The 24,412-nt window shown below is 36.4% G+C and overlaps 1 protein-coding gene across 1 annotated transcript; it reads right to left on the bottom strand.

The window, feature by feature from the left end:
- Positions 1-1,547: 1,547 nt before the first annotated feature.
- LOC107720930 (DENN domain-containing protein 1A-like) lies at positions 1,548-23,435 on the bottom strand. The gene is made up of 24 exons (XM_016528762.1): positions 23,301-23,435; positions 21,385-21,449; positions 19,654-19,697; positions 17,716-17,765; positions 16,656-16,775; positions 16,475-16,544; positions 15,900-15,980; positions 15,760-15,813; positions 15,426-15,536; positions 15,230-15,330; positions 14,246-14,291; positions 13,966-14,067; positions 13,696-13,821; positions 13,391-13,492; positions 12,664-12,751; positions 12,506-12,546; positions 12,315-12,386; positions 12,112-12,168; positions 11,876-11,992; positions 10,904-10,990; positions 10,386-10,456; positions 8,383-8,511; positions 7,170-7,452; positions 1,548-5,316 (listed from the first exon to the last, which is right to left on the bottom strand). Exons 1-24 carry the CDS (start codon positions 23,315-23,317, stop codon positions 4,327-4,329), a joined length of 3,024 nt encoding a protein of 1,007 aa, XP_016384248.1. The 5' UTR covers positions 23,318-23,435; the 3' UTR covers positions 1,548-4,326.
- Positions 23,436-24,412: the final 977 nt, after the last annotated feature.

Genomic DNA, 24,412 nt, shown 5'->3' with positions numbered 1-24,412 from the left:
ATGCAAATTTAATCAGGAAAGCTGCATATATTGTCATTTCGAACGCTGCCAGCAAACACAACGCTTAAATACAGTCATCAGATCATTTTTAAAGTCACTTTGTGTTTCTGTCATGTTGGACGCTTTCCTTTGCTTTTGATTGTTATTAAGCTACTTCTATTTGCTCAACCCTGATCTTGCTGCGTTACAGAAAATATTTTGCCATTTTGATTAGGGCTGGGTTGAAAATATTGTTTTCTTGATTTCGATCTATGCTGTTTTCAGTTGATGCACGGACAAAACTTAACTAAACATTACCACATCTCCCATCCAATAAATCGCAACAAGGTAATATGTGACCCTGGACCACAAAACCAGTCAGATTTATACATCATCTGAACGCTGAATAAATAAGCTTTCCATTGATGTATGGTTTGTTAGGATATGACAATATTCGGCTGAGATACAACTATTTGAAAATCTGGAATCTGGGGGTGCATAAAAATCTAAATATTGAGAAAATCGCCTTTAAAGTTGTCCAAATGAAGTTCTTAATGCATATTACTAATCAAAAATTAAGTTTTGATATATTTACCGTAGGAAATTTACAAAATATCTTCATGGAACATGATCTTTACTTAATATTCTAATGATTTTTGGCATAAAAGAAAAATCGATAATTTTGACCCGTACAATGTTTTTTTTTTTGGCTATTGCTAAAAATATCCCCAAGCGACTTCAGACCGATTTTGTGGTCCAGGGTCACATATAGAGACAGCAAGAAGTGTTTTAATGTAGTGATTACATTTTTTGCTAGACAGCAAAGCTGCACAGATAATTAACTGTTATGGGTGGAGTCACAAGACAACCTGAGCAAAATTGGTATTAGCAAAAAAGGAATTATGGTAATTCCAACAAAATGTGAACGCAACTTATTTTTATTGTTTGAGACCATTATTGGAAAAACTGTGAACATGTTACTGTTTGACAATCACTGTACTTGACATTTTTTAGGAATGTGTTACTACTACTAAAGATAAATAAACACCACCACCACTGTTTATACACACTTACCTCTGCGTACACATGCAAATACGATTGCATGAGCGGTGAAATAATATTCAGCCTGTGTGTGAAGATGAAATAAGAGATGAGAGATAAACATAAGAACAAATCCTTGCTGATGTCTAAATACTGTAAAAACATTGTGAGTGTATATGTTGTAAATTGTGGCTATAATATTTTTTCTTTTTTTGTCACATATCAGTCAGGCTTTCTTCAAATGAATGCATAGGATTTACTAAAACTAAACAGTACAGTGTAAACTACAACATTTTAGGAATATATTTTTGAATGTGTAAATGTGCAAAAAAATTTATAATAAAAGTGTTTGTGTTTGCATGTTTAAAAGGAGTTACAGCTAAAATAATTAGGAAAAGTCATGTGCATTTTAACATGTTAAACTGATAGTCCTAAAAAAATAACACAATATGCGCAAGAATACTGGGAAAGAGAACGGTTAAAAATAAATGAATAAATGTGAGCAAAACAAATCTCAAACTCACCACTTTCACATGAATATACTGTGTGCTTTTTAATTATGGCAAACACAAATAATAACATCCAAATAATAATAATTAAAAATTTAAAAAGTGCAAGATGATAATAACAGGATATGAGTTCACATTAGGATACATTCCAAGAGAAAATTTTATTTTACACATCAGAAACACATCTTGATAGTTTCCACCTTGCACTCTCCTACCATTCAAGCGGAGAAACCTCAAAGGATCCTGTCAAAATAGGTCCTACAATGTTTGTTAAATCCATGCCAGCCATATTTTCAAAACCTCTTTTACCCAGACATAGTAGATTATAATTTGACACTTTTCCGCTGGAATACAGAATACAATCATTCAGTGACGGGCCTCAATGACTGCTGTGCAGTGATGTCATCTACAATACTTCACCCAGAACAACTTTTAACACTAAACATGTTTGGATGTCTTGCCAGTTAAGTCACTGTATGGGGAAAAAATATGACAGCTTCAGCTCATCTGACGATTTCCTAAAAAGAAAAAAAAATACTGTATCTGCTGCAGTTAAATGTGTAGGTACTTTTAACAGAATACTTAGCAAATGTATTTTTGTCAATTAAAAAATGCCTCGTTTTGCGTCAACCAATTAATTTTTTCTGAATATTTAAAAATATTTTCTGTTTTAAAGTAGTACTTTAATATGCACACACACACACATCTTGCTGTAATTCATTTTAAGTTTTGTGTTTGTCAAACATTATTAAAGTCTCCCTAGTAGAAGCTCACTGCAAGCCAGTGCAATGCCGCTCAGTGTATTCTGTGATGGTGTATTGGCTTCCATTGCCACTGAAATTTTGTTTTAAACATTCAGTATAGATTACTGACCAAGGACAGTGTTTCACCAATCACATTTCAACCTAACAGCTGATGTGAAATGTAAAAATCATATTTTTAACATTAAGACAATATTTGAACCAAAACACCGGAACAACCCATGCAGTACGACTAGGAATACACAACAAACCTCTCACCACAAACAGCTCTGAATTTACACACACAACATGCACACACACACACTCTCATTTAAGGCCAAATTTGAAAGGTGATATAAACGGATAAACTAACAGAAAATGTGATCTTCTAACAGCTCTACAGGGTGGATAGAGATGTTCAAGAACACTTTAATAACACAAATATCATTATTTCATATCTTTAAATACATCAATAAAACCAGAGAAGAGACACCAGTTCACTCCCTGATGTTCCCTGACATGGACAAAAACACGTTTCTTTTAGATTTGAGCGTTTGGTTGTACACAATTCTTTTCCATGTCAAGATTTGCACAAACAGTGTTCTCCTACTTGCAAGTCTCAGACAAAAATATAGCAAAACATGGCATGAAACAAAGATCCTCCAACACAGATTGTGTATAGTGCTGAACTAAACCCAGAAAACAGGCACAGTCTATGACAAGAAAACCAGTTGTTAGACTTAGGATTCATTTGAACACACTTTATAGCAGTATGTATATTTAAAAAGCGCAAAAAGGCTCTATTAGAATAAATACCCATAATGCAGAGTGCATGGCAGTAGCAGATTAGATGGAAAGGGTAGTGCTAACAAGAAAGGTGGTGACTGATCGCTTTATGAAAGCTGTAAGTCTATCGTGTGATGCTCAGAATAAAACAAGAACTTTAACATCAAATCAAAGCAAGTGGACAATTAGTATCCAAACTAAACTATTTTGAAACCAAACAGAACCCTGTTCCATAAGACCCATTTTAATACTTTTGGACTGACACGCAGGCAAGCAGAACTAGAGGTAAAGTCGGTACCAGTGAGGGTGTTCACCATGTATTTAACCTAAAAAAAAAAATTAATGCATCAAATGCATACTGCATTTTTGACCTCTGACTTCAGACCTCTAGGGGGCAGTGTTGTGTTCTACAGGGTTGTTTACTCCGACCCGTTCTGAGCACTACCGTTCCGCTGCACTTTATCACACTCTATGCTCTAAGCAGTGAGTAGTATATAGCTTCTACTAGGGCACGATATGTAGTGCAGTATGCATCATTGTATGTTGTATGTAATGTAGTGCAAATATGAAGTACACAGCAGGTACCGCAATCACAACGTTATATGCAATTTGCATTATAGAGTCCAGAATGTAGTATGCCCTTGTGTCATGTAGCAAGTAGGGTGGGATGTGTAGTATGCCAACTACTAGGGATTAGCAAATATTTGTATTCAGGTGCATTATAAATACCAATTTAACAATCGTTTGTAGAAGTTCGCACAAGAATTGGATGTTAGGGTGTAACGGTTTGAATTAATAAATGTGTGTAGGGTTAAAAAACAAGCTTCTTATTAAAACAGTACTGATTGTTAAGAGGACGTTCAATTGCCGCCATAAACGCAACAATGGCAGTCTAATCGCTAATGTAGGACTTGGGTCATATTACTGTGTGGTATATTTAGTATTGTAGTCTGATCCCTGTGGAAACTAGACTGCTAGCTACAGAAAATACAGTTTTATCCTGCTAATATGGTTTTTCAGTGTTAAACTTGCTGCTATTGGAACAACACTGTTCATCCGGATGCTATGGGAAATACATCATTAGCATCTGTGTGCATAAGGCTAAGTGTGTGAGCTAGGCGCAAAAAAAAAAAGCAGGACACACTCTGAGAGGGAAAATGTCCAACAGTGCTTTCAGGCCACTAGGGGGCACAATCTTAAATACCCACTGGCTCTAAATTTGCAGTCCCTCACTGTTTGGTAGCAGCCGTAGAGGAAAGATATGAGCACAGCTAGTCAAAGGTTTCCCACCTTCTTCGCAAATCCTCTACCTTCTTTTTGGGGGGCGTGGTCATTACAGTTGGTGTGGTTGCCATAGTAAGAAGGTCACTGAATGGGTCACTGGATTCGTCTGTAGAGACTTGCGCAGGCTGGGCCAGAGTAGTAGGAGCAGGTGAGTCCAAGAGGGTTGAAAGAGAGCCGCTACTGCTGGAGGATGGAGGAAGGCGTCCAACTGGCCACGCCCCTCCAGTTGGGGTCACACCCACAGCAGATGTCTGACCGAATACAGAGAACGGGTGGGCAGAAGTGGGAAAGTAGTTGGCACCTGGGGGAGGCATGCAGGCTGGGGCAAAAGGGTTACCTGGGACAACAGGACTATAGTGTCTTTGTGGCTGGTACTGGGGTGGTTGGGTAAAGGGGTTCAGTGATGCTGGAGGGGGGAAGGCGGGCAGGTTTGGGGGGTTGGGTCGAGGAGGTATAGGGGGTTTAGTGAGGGACGGGGTGGCCTCATTCTTCATTGCTCCGGACAGAGGGTCCAACAAGCTGAGCAAGTCCTGTCCCTCGTTCGGCTCACTGGGCTTCAATAAGTCAGTCTGAGTTTGTGATTGGGAGTGAGGAGACATGTTCAGTGCTTGCCGAAACTCTTGCCCTCCAGCGGACACTCCTCCCTCCTTTTCGCTGGCCTGTTTAACCCCGCGCAGCAGGGTCACAGCGGGTGCCAGAACTGCACCCGGTTCAGGTGTTTTTCGACCTTGGGGACGAGGGATTGTGATACAAGCCCCTTCGGTCTTCTCTCCACTGGGATTTGAACTCTCTCTGCTGGGTGGCGGTGCCTCTGGGGGTTCCAAGGGTGGCACGGAGAGAGGTCTCTCCCAGGAAGGTGACTCTTGGCCAAGCAACGTGGACGGGTCTTTTCTTTGGCTCCAGAGCTTGCTGTACGGATTGGTGCTTTTAAGACCAGGGAGTGTGTGTGTGCGCTCACTAGAAGTAAGATCCATCCGCTGGAGAACAAACAATTAGAACAGGTTTTAAGATAGATAAAGACCATTTACACTGATAAATTTGGTTGCTTTGGAGTGCTTAAAATCCTGTTTTGTACACCTCGAGTTTGAGTGCTTAAAGGAGTGACAACCAGTGGTGGACAGTAACGGAGTAGCTTTACTTCGTTACTGTACTTAAGTACATTTTTCAAGTATCTGTACTTTACTGGAGTCATTTTATTTTTATTAACTTTTACTTTTACTTCACTACATTCCAAAGCACAAGATCGTACTTTTTACTTCACTACATTTCATAAAACATATCGTTACTCCTTATAATACATCACGTGCTCTGACACGCAGAAGCGGTGTCTGATTCATGAACGAACTGATTCTTTTCAATGAACCTTTTAAATCGGTTCGCAAATTGCACCAAACGATTCATTGACGAATTAAGGGGCGGTCACACTGCATGAACCGACTGCAGTTGTTCTCGAGTCGACAACTCACTGATTCAATCAGATGGTCAAATCTGTTTTCTCTCAGGTACATCACAGTGTAAGCTTCATAGTGAAAATTACTGCATCACTCTCGTCAACGTAGTCCATATCACACACACAAATATATCTTGACTCCATATAGTGGTTATTTTGGGAAAATCCCAGGTATTTTGAGCAGTAGGATTATAAAAAATATGTGCTAATATAAATTTAAATTAAGTAGCCTATATAAAATTGCAAAATAAATCTATCTATCAGTACTTTTTTACTTAAGTACATAAAAAATCAAGTACCTTTGTACTTTCACTCGAGTAAAATTGAAAAAGAGTACTTTTACTTTTACTGGAGTAATATTTTATTATACGTATCTGTACTTTTACTCAAGTACTTGATTTGTGTACTTCGTCCACCACTGGTGACAACTGTAATCAACTCCTAAAAGAAGACAAAACGTTGCTATGGTTCTCAACATAAACCATTTTGAGTTTGGCAGAGTTTGGCAGTGTCTCCTGTATTCCCTACAAGTGGAACAATAATTTAGGGCAGCATTTCTCAAACCTGATTCATGCGTTTTCTCTGATCGAATAGCTATCAGATCGTGAAAAGACCAGGTGTAAATGCCCTCCGAAACACTTTCAAGACGGATTTAAATCTGATCGCTCAAATCACTTCAGGAGGTGGTCTGGGCTGCATTCCAGATGAAACTGGACAAAAAGTGTAAATGCATCTGGTTGTTGAAACCACATATGCAAATTTTACTCCTCCCAAAATATTAAAATAATAGGAACATGTGAGAGCGTTTTATAAGTAATATGGCATGTTATAGTCACATATGACTGCGCTAATGCAACAGCATCGCCGCGGAGGAGTAGCTGAGTATCTCTTCAGCAAGCCGACGCTCATACTGCCACAAATGAAACTTAAAGTAAGTCACAGATGCTCAACACAGTCATCTTTATTAAAAGTAGTGAGATTAACTTATCTTTCCAGTGCTGATGCCGCACTCTCTCCTGTTGTAGTCTTTGATCTTGAAATTTTATGAAAAGCATAAAATGCAGCGCATATCTGTTGCTTTTGTTGATGTGAAATCCGTTAAATTTGCATATAGCGCAGGAATTGAGGATCGGATTTGTATCCGTTTTGCAGAGACATATTTATGTGGCCAAGTGTAAATGGAACCGCTTTAATAAATCAGATATCTGATCTGATCAGAGAAAATGCATTAAGTGACCAGGTGTAAACAGGCCCAAAGAGTTCAAAAATGTGTACTTTTGTTGTGCCTCCAGGAACAATGTTGGGAAACACTAATTTACGGGATTCTCTTGTGCATTAAATTGTGGCTGTCACTCCCAAAACTTTGCAGCATGATCTAACCTGGTAGTTGAAGTTGACATGTTGTGGGCATGCTGGAAGCTCCTCCAAACTTCTGGCAGAACTGAGTGTAGAGTGTGTGCTGTGAGAGGGTTTTGTGGTATTTGTGGTTTCTGTACATTCTGGCTCCCCCTGCTGACTACGGAAGGCATCCTGCAACAGGCTCAGGTCAGAGAACTTGTCTAGCACAGGGCTGGACGGAGCAGTGTTACCTTGGAAGCACTCCCCAACCTCCTCACCTTCTTCCACAAGCTGTGCCTCTTTCAGAGACCTGTATGGCTGGGGCCTAAGTCACATACGCAAACAAAAACCCATTCGCGTACATCCACGCCACAAATACACACAAACAAGCACACGGATACACAACACATGCACAAACAAGTACAGACACAGAATTATAATTTTCATGTTAGACGAAGAGCTGTTGAAATGGGCAGATTTGATCAACAAAACAATCAAAATCACTTTACATAAATAAGCAGTTGCATGCCTCAGGCTAAGACATCACATTCATTAAATCTAGCCATGCAATAAAACTGATTTAAGCCAACATCAAAAACAAATCTAGCAGGCCACAGCTTAACTAAATACAATGGAGTACAGCGGCCCCAAAAAGACACTTGAGACACTTGAAAATGAGGTTGTCATTGCATTAGATAACATATTGCCCTCTGGGCTTGATCCAGAACTAAACACTTTGCTGTATTCTTGATTATATGCAGAACTTTAATAGTGCATACATGAGAAATCTAGAGATGACAAGAGTTTGGACAAGAAGCTGTCCAGCATGCTCAGATATGAACGGATTCTTAGTTTTAAGTACTTTGTCACTGGAGACTAAACACGCTGGCCCGTTCTGTATTACATGCCTATGCACGAAGGTCAACTAGAGGAACACTGGGAGAAGATTAGGGGGCCAAGCACCAAGCCCTGGGGTATCTCTATGTACAGTTGATACAATTTATGCTGACAAATTGGTTCTACTGTACAGTACTATAGATAAGTTCCACAACTAGAATGTGTTTTGGACAGTATCAGTATATTTAATGGTAACACTTGGTTTGATATTTTGTAACCTAATGCAGTGACATCTTTAAATTTTTTAGTGTGTCCAAATGCTTTTTATATTTAAGTATGTAAAAAAAGCCATCAAATATTCACTTTAAGACTAATGGACATTAAAAAAATCAAGGATGAAAACTACTTAAACAGAGACCATTCAAAAGGAGCAGAAAGCAGGAAGTGTTCAGGAAAAGCAGCAATGGAGTCGTCATCCTGAGACAGCTCGTCACCCGAAGAATCCTCGCACAGAAACACTGTATAGTGACGGGTTGGACGCACGTAACTACAGCATCAACACGCACGCATACAGAGATGCACAGCAGCAACAAAAAAAGAAAGCATAAACAAATTGGCAGAGACAAAGAGAGCCAAGTATCAGGTGTAACCACACACAAACACAAATCACAAAAAAACGACCATCCCAGTGTGAAAGAGAAAACACAAGAGTGAAGGAGAAAAAGAAAGAGTAAGTGAGACATGCAATCACACAATCAAGACCACAACATTTTTACTGTGCTGTTTTGTATGTGATAGATATTTGAGGGATAATGTATAGCCTAAAACTATTAAAAATATAAAACTAACAAAAACATAATTTTTAACTGAAATAAAATATAAATATTGAAAAACACTGAATTAAAAATTTTGTTTTGGCAACAAACTAAAAAAAGTTTTGGTTAGTTTATGTAGGTTTAAGTACTAAAATTACTAGCTGAAATAAAACTGAAACTTTAAAATACACTGAAAATATTTAGAATTTTATTTCAATTTTTTTTTTTTTTAAATGGCAAAAGTACATAAAATCAGTAAACATTAAACTAAAATTTAAATGAAAACCTGAAAACTTAAAAAAAAGCTAAATCAAATTATTAATTTAAAAAAAACTATAACAGTATACAAATAATAAAAATTAAAAAAACTTGGCCTCAGCCACTATAGCAAAATAAAACAAGAACAGCAACTGGATGCAAAGTAGAGGCATCTTGTATATATGATTTTACATGTGGCCTGAGAAAATCATGTCTATTATTTTAGTTTGTGAGATCGCGCTGCGCACACATACATTCAGGAGGACACAAACTTGTTCTGAACCCTGTCCTGTGACTTTTATTAATAAAATAGCTTAGATACTGAATTGCTACATATTCATCAGCAAGGAGAGGGTAAAATCACTGTTTAAGTAACTAAACTCACATAATACTGAGCTAACGAGCCGTAGCTTCGCGTCAGTCTTGCCTTCACATCGTGCATTAAAATAACTTAAAGCCGTGTATTCGCTCTTTAGCAGCAGTTTTTACGGCAATATTTTTAAGGTCATTCTTTGTGTACCCAAAATGGTCCCACAGATCGTCTTCAGGCATTTCTCTGGTGGAAATAAAGGATCGCTGTTTGGTTCCTCTGTCGCAGTTCATCTAGTGTGTGTAGTAGGCCTAGCCTCCGTGTCTCTGATAAGCACGGGATTTTAAAGTGGTGCACCGCTAGTGTAACTTTGTTTTCGTTTTGCGCAAGTTGCAACAGTTCCGTTCTGTGCAACAGAAACACTCGGTGTAGCGGAGCCTTTACGATTAATTAACCGTGACATTTTAAAGTGCGGTTAATTGTGAAACCGGTTAATCGCTGCATCCCTAGTATCAAACCGAAGGAGTTTATTTTGCAATAATGATCTGCTGGCTCTACATTATCCCACTTATTACATTTATATAAATTTAATAAATAAAGGAAAAAGATTTTTGTTAGATTTTTTTCATGATCTTTATTTAAGATTGGCTTAAGTATTCTGCGAAACAGTTCATTACAAATGTAAACAATCTGCCTAACAACAAGAGAAACACTGATACAATAATACAGTATTACCTTTATATATTACCAATCTGCAAAACAAGTAACTTTTTCCTAAACAATTTAGTCAACATGCATAGCTACAAATTAGCATGTCATCTTCTATTTTAAGTTCACTCATCCAGATCTTTGTGTATCTACCTGTTCACAATTCTTCTGAATGGACAAATATAAAGTTTAGCTGGCATTGAACAATTAAATCTGACCAATGCCGTGAATGCGAAGTAAAATGCTCCCTAGATAGAAACACAAAGACCATTGTCTATTTGTTTGTGTTTTGCAACTGCATGTGAGAAAGGTTAAATGTTTGAGTCTTACTGTTCAGGGCTTCCTTCGATGCCAATGTTACTTCGTGGTCTCTTTGGCACCAGAGGCCGAGGAGGTCGAGCCTGCAAACACACGCAAACACAGGTTTTTTAAACAGTATACCAATGTCTTAAAAAGTTCTGGATTTGTTAAATCCTTGTAGATGTCACTGCAGTCACTGTTAAGTCAGAAGTCAATTGCTCCTTTTAGACAGCAAGGATCAGAGGTCAAGATCCTGTCAAATGTAAACAGAAATGCGGTATCCAAGACCTGAAGAGTGGCAGACAGAATAAAGCACCCTTTAAACCGAAGGAAAAAAGTTTGTGCGGTAGAAAAGTAAGTGCAAACACACATGACTAACTCATTCATGTGTGAGTGAGCATTATTCTGTAGAAAAATAACATGCACACAAACAGTATCCAGTCAGAACACACAAATATAACACACTCCAGTGCAGCAGCCAGGGCAGAGGGGAATATTTGAGCTCAGGGTGACAGGTCAGAGGTCAGGGATGAGAGTGCTGTACTCACAGGTCGTGTGCTGCTCTGTAGTTTGGAGGGATGGGGGGGAGGGGGACGTTGTGGCCGAGGGGGCCGTGGGGAACGTGACTGCTCAGTCTGCTCCAAACATGCATACATACACACACACACACTTTTATCTGTGAAAATATGACTTCTTTCGCACTTTCTAAAATGTAACAGTTTTAACACAAGGACTGAATCCTAATTACTACATCCATGTCAACAAACTTTCCATTTAACATACATCTGAAATAGGCATGTGGCGATATCGAAGCTTCATATCACGATAATTGCTGAAGCTTTTATCAGATATTGAAATACATTACATTAAAAACAGGTTGAAAAAGATGAGCAAACTTTACTGCTAGCCTCTTAATTACAAGTTTTACAGCGTTTTCAAATAACAAAAATAACTTACCATTAAATACAATAAAACAATACAGAATAAAAATGTAAAAAGTAAACAAATGTTTCAAACTGACTGAAGTGCAAAAGAGTACAACTATGAAAAAATTACAATAAAGTATCAAAACATTTTCAGCTAATATCATGACATCTTTTCTAGGCTGGTCTTTAGCCCATATTAAAATGTATGAGTGTAAACAAGTGTTTAAAAATAAATATTAAGTATTTATTGTTGATAAATACCATAGTGAATACAAAAATCTGAATAGCTATAACATGTAAACACTTTTTGTTCATCTCTCTTTCTTCTCCATGTCAGAGTTGCGCATCACAGTGTTCTAAATTTTGTCCAGTTTATGGGCAAGAAGCTAATGTATGTTCCAAAATTCGAAACAATTTGAATAATAAGTTACCTATAATTATTACGTTATTTTGAAGTTGCCACGATTATAATACCGTACATGTACATTACAGTGATATACTATATCATTTGAAATCAACAACAATTTACACTATATTAATGCTCTTTGCCAAAACTTTGCAATTTCCAAATCAGTTATAATTCCCCACACCCACCTGTCCAAAGTGAACTGTGATTGGACGTCTCTGGTCCCAGGTGAGGGAGTCTTTGCTGTGTGTGGAGGGTAGGTGGGTGGAGCCAGTCTCTTCTGTGTAACCATTCTCTGCAAGCTCCTGCAAGTAAATACACAGTCGCTTGCACATTATTAAAAAATGCATGCACATACAGTATGTTTATGCAAAAATGATGAATAATTGTGTTTTTGTGTGCGCGTGCTTGATTGTATGAGCACCTTTTGTTTGAGTCTACTCTTTACTTCTTTGATGCCCATCTTGGCATGGTCTTTGGCCTGTAGAGAAAACATGAGGAGATCCCTTAAACAAAATTGCTCATAGAAAAAGAGAAAACAACTGAAGAAACTCTCTCACAGACAAAACTAGAGTTCACTCACACATAGAGAACTGAGAAAGAAAGTGTTTACACATGGATACATACAAATTTGTAAACGGTCTTCATCGCAGGATTTGCCTTTGTCTTCACTGTGTTTAAGATGGCCCCACTGCCCTTCTGTATGTCAAAGGTGAAAAAGACATCATCAGACTGAGGGGGAAAAGCTCATAAGCAAATACACAAAGAATCGGTACAAATCAGCCTCTCCAGCACACATAAAAAACAAGATATGTCACCTTCACTGTGAAAAGCCACTGATGATATGTCTTATCACTGCCTGTAACACAAATATTAAACATTCACAGAGAAGAGTGAATGTAAAAACAGTAATAACACAAAATTACATGAAATTATTAGCTTTAAAGTAAATACAGACAAATTAAAAATCTCTTACCAGCATATTCTCCCATATTGATCTCCTCCTCAAACTGATCGCTGAACCCTTCACCAGAGTTCAACAGCTCCAGACGCCCGTCTATAAACTGCAAACACACACATTAAAGCAATGATCTTTATGTAGGCATCACGTGAGAGGGACTACTGTGACGCTTTATAAAATAAACATGTGATTTTCCATTTAAAATAAGCTATACAAGAGGTTAGCCAAAGTTGACAAAAGCTCTGTGTCTGATTCTAAAAATTTTCATTTTAACTTTAGTTTAAGTTTTAGTAATTTGGTTATGTGCTTCTGCCATTTTTATTTATTTTTTTAATAATTCAAATATTTCTATATTTTAGTCATTTTAGTACTTCAACTTAAACTTATTTCAGTTTCAGTAATTCAGTTTAAGTTTTAATGTAATATTTATTTTTTTTAATTACCAAAAATTATTTTTAATAGTTTTAGTTAACAATAACAACACTGAAGTCTGATGCTGCTAAACAAGGTGCTGATACAACATTAACAAAATATGGAAGTGCCTTAATATGCGTGAAAAGCACTATAAACACTGGCAAAAAGAAAACAGCTGCTGTTTTATAAAACAAATGATAAACCTATGTGTATAGACTAAAAGAAGGAATCTTTATTTGAAGCTGTATTTATAATTAGCTTTATATAAAGCAATAAAAATATATTGTATGCTCTCATTTGGATAGTTAGTTAAATGTTTGTGCAATACCTGTTTAAAGAACTGTAGCTGTATAGCGTTCTGTAGAAACTGTCTCATTGTGCTGGATCGGTGTGTCATGAACGTTTCCTCACTGAAGGTAATTGGCTCCTCCTGAACATGGGAAGTCAAAAACATGTCAACCAGAGCATTTATTTTTACAAAGCCAAATGGACTGTCCACTAGGGGACACTGTCTCACAGTCATCCTGCATGGTGAGCTTAACAAATACTTCATCAAATGCTCAGAGCCAACATTTATGAGTCTGAACTTCATTCCAAACCATAAGCACATCAATACTTCAAGCTCTCTCTCACCGGTACAATGTGTAGCGCGTTCCTGTAACTGCCAAACAGTGCTGCCTGCGCCTTCAGAAACGCTCTGGCCACTCCATCTCCTGTCGTCGAGGAAACTTTTCTTAGGCGGTTCTTTAAAGATGAAACCTACAACACACGTATATCACTTGCTGCAACCATCATAAATTTCCATATCAGATCATCACTGACATATCAAAATCAACACCATGCCCAAAACAGATCAGACTTTTTGAAGATCAGATCAGGTCGTGTTTATGCTTATTTACTCACCACATCATTAGGAAGGCTTTGCAGGTCATCAAACGGCGTTTCAAGAGTGTTTGTGTCTACATTGAGAAGTACCACATCATCTAAAGCCATACCTCGCACCTTCTGTTACGACAACACACACAAACACAGACACACACGAAATATTCTAAATACAGCCTAGAAGTCTGCTGCACTAAAACAAGTAACTCAATACAACAGCACTGTTATTTAAATATGAATCTGCAACACAGAAAAACATGAATGTGCAGGTAAGGTAAAATAAAAGAAAGCAATCAGTCACCTCCATAAGACTGGAATGCACTCCGATGAGGTATGGCATTGGAGCACTAAAAAAAATAACAATAGTTCAGTCCAGTTTCTGCCTTTTAAAATGAATTTAATATATGATTATATTAAATATACACAGTTCTTCTCAAAAGTTTGGAAACATTATGATTTTTAAATATTTTTAATGAAGCCTCTTATGCTGAGCAAGGCTGCATTTATTAGATAAAAATACAGTAAAAACAGTAATGTTGTGAGACATTACAATATGAAATCATTACAAAATTAAATACGAAAATATTTTAAAATCATAAGTGAATAATATTTAATTTATTTATATATGATTTAATGCCATATCAACAGTATTTAAATAAAAAAAAACAATTATGATTCCAATATCATTTTAATACATTGTTTACAATTAAAAAAATTTGTATTAAAAAACAACACAAAAATACATGCAAAGTACAAAACATATGCTTAAAATAATAATAATAATCATAATAATAATAATAATAATAATAATAACAATTATATAGAATCTTTCAATTTAATGTATGATTAAAATTATTTTTAAAAAATGTAAACATTTTTTTGTCATTAATATACTTTCTGAATAAAAAAAATGTCTAATATCATTTAAAATGGAAATTATATTAGAAGACAAAATCAAGAAATTCTAACATAAACTGGTTTCTCTTGCCTTTTCAATAAATATGAATGAGTAAGCCCCAAGAGATATGAATGAGTAAGCCCCAAGAGACTGATCTTAAAATATATACTTATATATTTATTTATTTTTTAATGAATTTAATAAAAACCCTTTGTAAATATATTAAATCCTCCTAAATGTGCCAAATAATGCCTTTTTTATAATATAAAAATTAGGGTCAAGTAATTAGCTACTTAATTTTAAAACAATAGAAATATGAAGTTCTTAACAAGCATGTATGTGTAAATGTGTGTGTGTGCGTGTGTGTGTGTGTGTGTGTGCACTCACCAGCAGTAGTCAATTAAGTGCTGTGGCAGGACTGGAATGTAAACATGCTGCCAGTACATGGGATACAACATGGCTGCCGCACCATGAACACATGCGGTTAACTGAGAGGGAGAATAAGGTTTATTAATAGCTCTAAAATGAGTAAAGAAACAACCAACAATAGAGAGAGAGAGATAATGGTAGAGATGTTACTCACAGTGCTCAGCTTGCTGCAGCTAATGAGGATTCGTCTTTCGTACAGCAAGCTAGCGTACAGATGCAGCATGTTATTCACATCCACTGCTACGAAATACTCTGTCAGATTTCTCTGCAGATACATAAAAAGAAATCATAGATCCTTTTTTTAATGAGTGTCAATGTGTTATATGGATTGATGAATTACCTTGAATTGTCCTACGTAAATTTGACAATTTTCACAGTCATTTTAAATGTGTATTTTCAGACGTCCTTAGTTAAAATTATAACTAGTCCCAACCGAATAGTTATGTATAAATCTGACTAACAGGGTCAATTTAATAAGTCAGACTTACATTTTCAGGTATACTGGGTAATTCCCTAGGATCAGGCACTGTGAAAAACAAATGCTAGAGAGAGAGAAATATAATTAGCTTTATACAATAAATTGATTGTAATATGAACATCTTGTCTGATAAAGTGTTGTGTATATTACCACACTCAAATGCACAGGCACTCCAGGGTCAGGGATGTTTAACGTGTGTAGAGACTCTAACAACTCTCTCCATTGACTGTCCTGTAACACAAATACACACAAATGAAAACAGCAAGTTTCACATGCTAATTTTTCACTATATATATTATAAGATGTTAAATCACTTTAATCAAAGCCATATATGCATTATAAATGTCCTTCCTTTCACTTTTGATTAAATTAATGTGTACTTGCTGAATAAAAGCATTAATTTATTAAAAATATATATATACTGTCCAAACCTTATGAACAGTAGTTTAAATCTGAAGAATACTAATTTTGTCTAAGGGAAAATGGTAGATATTAAACCCATCCTTATTTACTTGCCTTTATTAAAAATCATCTATTTATACAAAATGTAAAAAGCTGTATTTCAGAGTCAAGTTCAAGTTTTTCAAGGTAATTGTAATTTTCAAATGAATGGAAAGTATGAAATCAGCAAGAAATCCTCTTTTACACAGCTAATTAAATGTGTATGTGTACATCTGCGTGTATAATACACAGTGACATTTGAGTGTTGTATGTGCATCACTGACCTGTCCTTTGGTTGTATAGTCTGCCAGGATATTCAGCAGCTTGTAAAACACCTCAAACCAGGGCAGGTAGCTGAACAGATATGGTTAGAATACAATTAGATTAAGCTGATCTAAAGTAGGTGGATGACGAAAACAGGCCAATTTAAGTTCAAATTTAAAACTTAAACCCAACAGTTTGTACCCGAGGATGCAGTGGCAGCTGTGAGCTCCCGATGAGAGCCGGCAGAATCCGAAGCGCTGTTTGCTCTCGATATCCGTCAGGACAAATGTGAAGTTCTGCCCCACCTGACCTACTGCCATACTGGAAGACAGGACAGGGTCAAAAACAAAATGTTGGTCAGAACATATAAATTCAAGGTTCAAGAGGTGCTGGAATCAAATGAAATGATGGCACTCACACAATCAGATGAGAACAAAACAAAATGAATCGAGCTGGGTGGTGACACTATTGCTTTTTGTAGAGCTGCTTTACAGCTGAAGTGTGTATAACTGACAAATTTTGTAACTGAACTGAATCAACACTGAACTGACTCAAGCTGAATAACAACACTAGACAGTAGTCGAGTCAAATTCAGTAGTTGCTTATAGCTGAATTGAGCTTGTTTCCAAACAGCTGATAAAAACATGATAATCCACATGACTCCAGTCCATCAATTAATGTCTTGTGAAAGTGCAAAGCTGCATGCCTGTGATAAACAAATCCATCATTAGCATATTTTTTACTTCAAACTTCCAGCTATAATACAAGTCCTCTATCCATAATATTGCTTTCTCCAGTGAAAAAGTCATCTCGGCAGAATCAAGAGAGAAATATTCACAGATCAAGCTATGTTTATAAGCCAAAGCAGTTCTAAACATATATGTCAGTGGATTTTGATGTGTCTTTTTTTTTTTTACAGGAGGAAGTGTTATTATGGATTATGACGCAAACACACAGCTCTGTGCTTCACAAGATGATAATTGATGGACTGCAGTCATGTGGATTACTTGTGGATTATTGTGATGTTTTTATCAGTTGTTTGGAATCTCATTCTGACGGCACCCATTCACTGCAGAGCATCCATTGGTGAGCAAGTGATGTAATGCCAAATTTCTCTAAATCTGTTCTGATGATGAAACAAAGTCATCTACATGTTTGATGGCCTGAGGGTGAGTAGATTTCCAGCAAATTTTTATTTTTGGGTGAACTATTCCCTGTATAATTAAAGGTGACTTGATTTGATTAAAGATTGTAATATTACCTGTCCATATTGAAGGGGAAACAAAACCTTGGGATAGTCTGTAGCGTTTCCTGAAAACAGATTGTGAGAAAGAAAGAATTCATACACTGAAACATAACCATTAGCTTAATTCACACAAAAGACCACGTGTACAGATCAAACTGTGTGCATGAGGGACTATGCTGTTGCTTTGGTACCCCTCCATATGGACTTGAGTCCCCAGGGGTGTGTGTACGTGAGTGTGTGTGTTTTCCTATCCTCATCTGTGTCAGGAGTTAGGGATTATCCCTAACAATAGCATGACAGAGGAGAGGGAGGGGACACAGCCCAGATTACAGAGCTTCACCGCTGGGCCAATACCAAGAATGCCTTCTGGGACCACTGGACCCCACTATCAGGGTGATTAAAGCGGTGTCTGTGTGTGTGTGTGCTATGGGAGTGTGTGAAACTGCATTCAACAGGTATAAAGAGTGGACAGGTACACACATCTGTTCCAGTTATATGCACACACAGAGAATTACATCTGCTTCAGTAGGTGAAGTTTAAAAACAGTCGCTGTGTTCGCTCCCCATTTCCTATTTAATTCATTATAGCTTCCTAAATTCCTGACATTTTTATTTTCGCTATTTTTTACAAGTCGTCAAAAAAAAATTGTAAGAAAAATAGTACGAAAATTATAAATTATTTATATGCATATATCTATATTAGGGTTGGGCGATTTCTCTAATATTTTGAATGAATAACGCAGCAACTGCACGTCTCGTAGGCTAGACTAACAAAACATTAAAATGCAAAACCGTCACTTACATCATCATCACCGCATCTCGTGCGCCACTGATGACGCTCCCTGACGCACACCAAACATTTGATTGTACGTTATCGAACATTTTTTCTATCATTATCGAAGAAGGTGTACCGTCGATATATATCGATACCGCTTTATCGCCCAGGCCTAATCTATATTATACATGTTTGTAATGAAATTCATACTTTTATTTAGCAAGGAAACATTAAAAATAAAAGCATTTAAATAGATGCTGTTCTTTCTATTCATCAAAGAACAGCTGTTTCCACAAAAATATTAAGCTCAATTAAACTGAACTATTATTGACAATAATCATAAAAAATGTTTCTCGAGCATCAAATCAACATATTAGAATGATTTCTGAAGGATCATGTAACACTGAAGACTGGAGTAATGATGCTGAAAATTCAGCTTGGCATCACAGGAATAAATTAAACTTTACAATATATTCAAATAGAAAACAGTTATTTTAAATTGTAATAATATTTCACAAAATTACTGTTTTTGCCTTTTTTTTATGCAGCCTTGATGAGAATAAGAGAAATCTGCAGACTCACAACTTTTGATTTGTTAGTTTATATTAATTAATTTATTAATTAATTTATACAATAATTTATAAATATAGAATTAAAATTACAATGATAAACCTTTCATTTGTTTGTTATTTTATTTATTGGTAACACTATTGTTCAGATTTAATTCAAATGACCAAAGACAAGTTATCACCTGTGGATAACAAATTTGTGTTTTCTAGTAAACGTTATGTCTTTATTACTTATTTATGGATATATGATTTAAAGGAAATATAAAACATAAAATGGTTGCTGGTCATTAATTTCAGAGGCACACACAATATTTACATCAGCATACATATTTGCTCGCTACTTCCCCATATGTCCTTCACTGTACAGAATAACATATTTTTTTGGTTTCCAAAGAAGCCAGAGTCAGAATCTTAAGCGAGTTTGGTTAAAACTCCATAAAAAGGGTGTTTGGTGCCACAGACCCCTCAAAAAAAATTACACACACTCTCTAGTGGTTAAACTCCATCTGTCAGAACAGGTGCTCACTGCATTATCACTGAGGTGAACAACAATTACGAGATCCCCACCCCAACATCCCTAGAGAGAGAGAGAAAATAATGAAGTGCAAACCTGGTCAGTGTATGTGTCGGGGAAACTCCTTCGTACCTCTGGTCCTGAAAACAACCCAGAAATCATGTTATTAACATTATATAATCAAACACACAGATAGAAAAAGCTTTGCTATATAAGTTTGGTCTCCCCACATGTTGCCAGCCCACTTAATCGCCATTATCAGACCATTTTTCTTTGGTTTTACGTGCAACAATGAACCATATACAAGAAGACCAGGAACATGTACAGAGTATAGAAAGTAAAAGGCATCAGTTTTGATTTCATCTAGATTTTATCATACTTTTGGCCATATTATGCATCTCTATTATCAGACTCCAACTTGTAAAACAAACCATGCATAGTGACAGCAGGTAAAAATAAACAGCTTTACTTTATCTCACATGTTCACTGTCAATTATGTGCAATGGGGGTTTAGATATTGACGCAACAGTCCCTCTGAAAGGGTTTCCTCTTTCGTTCAGTGGGATATGAGACTCTGTGGATGTGTGAACACTGTGGGAGGGTTTGTCTCAGGAGAACAGACCCAAGATGCTTTGCTCCTGCTGCCATCATCAAACCATACGGTCACCAAGCAACGCTAACCCTAGGGGTCTGCATGGTGGGAATTCACACAGCTTATGTACATACTACATACACTAGCATTAAAAAGTTTGAGGTCAGTTAAGATTGTCTTTTTATAGAAATTAATACTTTTATTCAGAAAGAATGCATTACACTGGTCAAACGTGACAATAAAAACATTTATAACATTACAAAATATTTCTATTTGAAATAAATGCTGTTCTTTTGAACTTTCTATTCATCAAAAAGAAAAGTACTGTATCAGTGTTTCCTCGAAAATATTAAGCACGAACTGTTTTCAACTGATAATAATAATAAGAAATATTTTTTGAGCAGCAAATCAGCATATTAGAATGTTTTCTGAAGGATCATGTGACACTGAAGACTGGAGTAATGATGCTGAAAATTCAGCTTTGCATCAGGAATAAATTACATTTGAAAACATATTCAAATAGAAAACAGTTATTTGAAATAATAACAATTTTTATTATTTTACTGCATTTTTGATCAAATAAATGTAGCCTTAGTTAGCATAAAGGACTTCTTTCAAAAACATTTAAAAAATCTTACTTTCTCCAACCTTATGAACGTAGTATATCTTGTTTACTGCTACTAAATGTCTCAAACAAACCTCTTGAATCTCTTGCAAAGATTTTAATGAAATAAAACTTATAAATTTAAATTTTGTGACTGTTACTTTGTCAGAAGTGTTCACCATAGCAGTCTGGTCCCAAGTAAACAAGGTTTCTGGTAGAGTGATAACACACTCAGTAGCCTTTGTTCATTTAAGTGCTTGAACCCACATACACTCCCAATGGACTCAATCACCGAACAGGCCTCTGACCACATTTCTGATCACAAACCAGGAAATGTAAAGAGTTACACACTTAGTTCAGGGCCAACACTTTTTCACACCACTGTATATATATATATTTTTTTTTAGGATTTGCTCATTGAACCATTACAGATTCATCATATATGAAACTAAATGTTCTAATCTAGTTCTCTTCCCTACTAGAAAAGACTGAGAAAAGGAAACATAATTCTAATTAAACAGAACTACAATGGATAACTGCATTCTGAGGAAGTATGTGTGGGCGACATCATGCATATTTTTAGAAGTATATTTCTGAAACATTAACCTATTGTTAGAGTGAGAGGACTCACCAGAGCCAGCCGTCCCAGAATGCACCACCTCCATGTACACCTCAAAGGGTGACCCAGGGCTCTCCCTGAAACAGAAATAACACAGGGTCAAGGGTCAGAGATCACATATGTATACACTCTAAAGAATGTGACTACTAAGAAAGACAACAGAAAAATGTAGTATATTTTAGTATTTTATATATTCATTTTTAAGTAGATTTTTTTAACACCGGATCTGGTACCAAGTTGGTGGAAAAGTGGTAAATGTGAGCGTGCAAAACATATGCTTTCTGCAAAAATAACATCCAGTCATAAAGTCCGCCTACCACATGAAAAATGTAGCTAAATTGCTCTTGTCGTATAGCTAAGGGACCATGATCTGATGTGAGGTCAAAGGTGAGATCACATTACAGATAGTAGGCGTTTCTACAGTAGTGAAAATAAGATCCTATTTGACTACCAAAACAGAAACCACAAGATAATCTTTTCAGCTATTTGGAAATGAAAGTTAGCCTAAGAGTCACCTAAAAATAAAACACTGACTAACAACCTTTGCAAGTACTTTACAAGTATTGCAAAAACCAGTGTGAGAAATTATTTTAATTAAAATTTGGTCAGAATATGGAGTAAGTACAACAGACATAAAACTAGGGCTGCACGATAAATCGCATGCGATATTTAATGCGCATCTTGTCAGAAAACCGGTTCTGTAATCAGCGGTAAATCTCCATCACGTGCGTGCTTTCACATTGAGCAGCATTAACTACACAGAGCCGTTGTTCACGGACGAGCTGCGCAAAAAATCGCGCGAATATGAACGTGGTTTTTAAATATCGCATGCGATTTATCGTGCAGCCCTACATAAAACCATAAAGATACTATTAAAGTAAAGATAATATTGTGGAAATGAAAGTTAGCCTAAGAGTCACCTAAAAATAAAACACTGACTAACAACCTTTGCAAGTACTTTACAAGTATTGCAAAAACCAGTGTGAGAAATTATTTTAATTAAAATTTGGTCAGAATACGGAGTAAGGTCCATTGTTCACGGACGAGCTGCGCAAAAAATCGCGCGAATATGAACGTGGTTTTTAAATATCGCATGCGATTTATCGTGCAGCCCTACATAAAACCATAAAGATACTATTAAAGTAAAGATAATATAAAGATAATATTTCAGTAAAATATTACCTGAATCTGATCTAGAAGTGATTGTTTAAAAATATCAGAGTTCACGATATCTAATACCTCTACTATCTATCAACTATAAACAGAAAGATCAACAAACTTCACACACTAAATAAATGTATTTTCCATCATGTGGCTGTACAAGTGAAGCATATACTAAGCTTTTTAGTGAGGGAAACTGTGTTTATGACCGACTTTGTTCTGTCCTTCAGGCTGTTTCCAAAACAGTCTTATCATGGACCGATTTTAAACCCTGAAAAACACTGAGACCACAGCAATCATGTCTTATTCATAAAGTGCATTGAATTACCAAAGCAAGTAAGTGTCACTGAGCTGGAAACACTGTAAATAGTCTCCAAACCCTCCATATAAATACATGTTTCTACTTTCTTTCACATAGATATGCATTTGTTTGATCATTTTGTGAATATTGTTTCTTAATAACATAACAAAGTAACATAAATTCATTCCTGTAGGACATGTAAACAATGATCAGTGACATGGGCTTCGTGTGTCTCCACCTATAAGGCAGTACTGTACAAATACACAAGCCTCCAGGTAATATAATACATCAAAACATAAATAAGTACTACGTTAATTATGCAAATAACAAAATAAACACCTAAATCCCCAAAGCACAGTCTCTTTCTGTCGCAACAAGTCTAAACAGGCCTTTTAGGGAGGTCAAAACTCGCATTTATAACAACACTGTATGTGATACAAAAGGGGATAGAGACATTGACGCTTACTTGATACGAGAGCCCATTTTATTCTTTATTTAATTCCAATCCGTTCCTCAGAATAATGTGACAATAACCCGCTGCCGGAGTTATATTTCCCGTTATCCCCGTCACATACTGCACAGGAACGCCATGGTCTCCACGCGCGAATCACGGGTACTACGGCCTTGGGGAATTATGGGAGTTGTAGTTTTTTGTGCGCGTCTCCGGCTGTCGACCGATACAACGCCGAACGTCATTTCCCATATAGCAAAAAAGCCGTGGCGTATGAGTCGCCTGACACAGAAGGGAGTGTAGCTTGAAGTCTGGGCATTGCAACAATGAATTGCAATAACAACTGTCACAGCTGTATGGCAGATGGACAGTGCATAACTGCGGATGTGTTTGTTGTTAAGAGTGCAGACTGAGTCAGAGTCTAAAACTACTGTGGTGTAATTTATGAAAGGAGAATATACTGTGGTATTTTGCTGATTGGGTTGCTACGGATGTGAAATAAACTTAAGATGAGGTTGCTGGTAGTGTTATTGTTTTTTCTTTCTTTCTTTCAATAATGTTCTTTTTAGCAGCATCATATGACCCCTTTAAGGTTAAATGCTTGCAGATACAAAATAAAAATACTTTTATATACAAAAATGAACAACAAAAAAAATTATATACATGGACATTACATAGCCTAATAGACGTCACATATATTATCTCTGACTGGATGACAATTTCTATGATCACTTTATTGTGTAATTCAGTTCGAGGACGGGACGGGTATCAGTATATTGCACTGCTTATAGGCCTAACGGCTTGTATATTTCTGAATAAAGTTTGCCGTTTCAGAATAGAATAGAATAGAATAGAAAAGAATAGAATAGCATGCGCAAAAGGTACGTTAGGCTATAAAGTGAACATGGATATGGATAAGCTTGCTGTTTCTTGCTACTCCTAAAATGACTTTAATTGGGTGCCTTTAAACACTGTAGTCAAGATGATTCAGTAATATGAACATGATTCAGGATCCATACGATTGTCTATGAGGTGCATGCGAGCAAACAGCGGTAACCTCCTCCTGTCCCTAAGCGCACGGATCTGATGTAACCTTATTCAAAAGCCTGCTGAGTTAACGGATCTCC

This window comes from Sinocyclocheilus rhinocerous, unplaced genomic scaffold (genome assembly GCF_001515625.1).
Source record: "Sinocyclocheilus rhinocerous isolate Xijiao unplaced genomic scaffold, SAMN03320098_v1.1 scaffold751, whole genome shotgun sequence".
Classification (NCBI taxonomy): Eukaryota; Metazoa; Chordata; class Actinopteri; order Cypriniformes; family Cyprinidae; genus Sinocyclocheilus; species Sinocyclocheilus rhinocerous.
Note: the sequence above shows the minus strand (reverse complement) of the source record. Positions and strands in the feature narration are given on the sequence as shown.

What these genes read in the sequence shown, in the direction of transcription:
- LOC107720930 (XM_016528762.1), bottom strand. An exon ending in CCGACACATACACTGACCAG is followed by an intron (nt 17,766 to 19,653) that starts GTTTGCACTTCA and finishes ATCTGTTTTCAG; the next exon opens with GAAACGCTACAGACTATCCC. An exon ending in GCTGCAGCAAGCTGAGCACT is followed by an intron (nt 15,331 to 15,425) that starts GTGAGTAACATC and finishes TCTCCCTCTCAG; the next exon opens with TTAACCGCATGTGTTCATGG.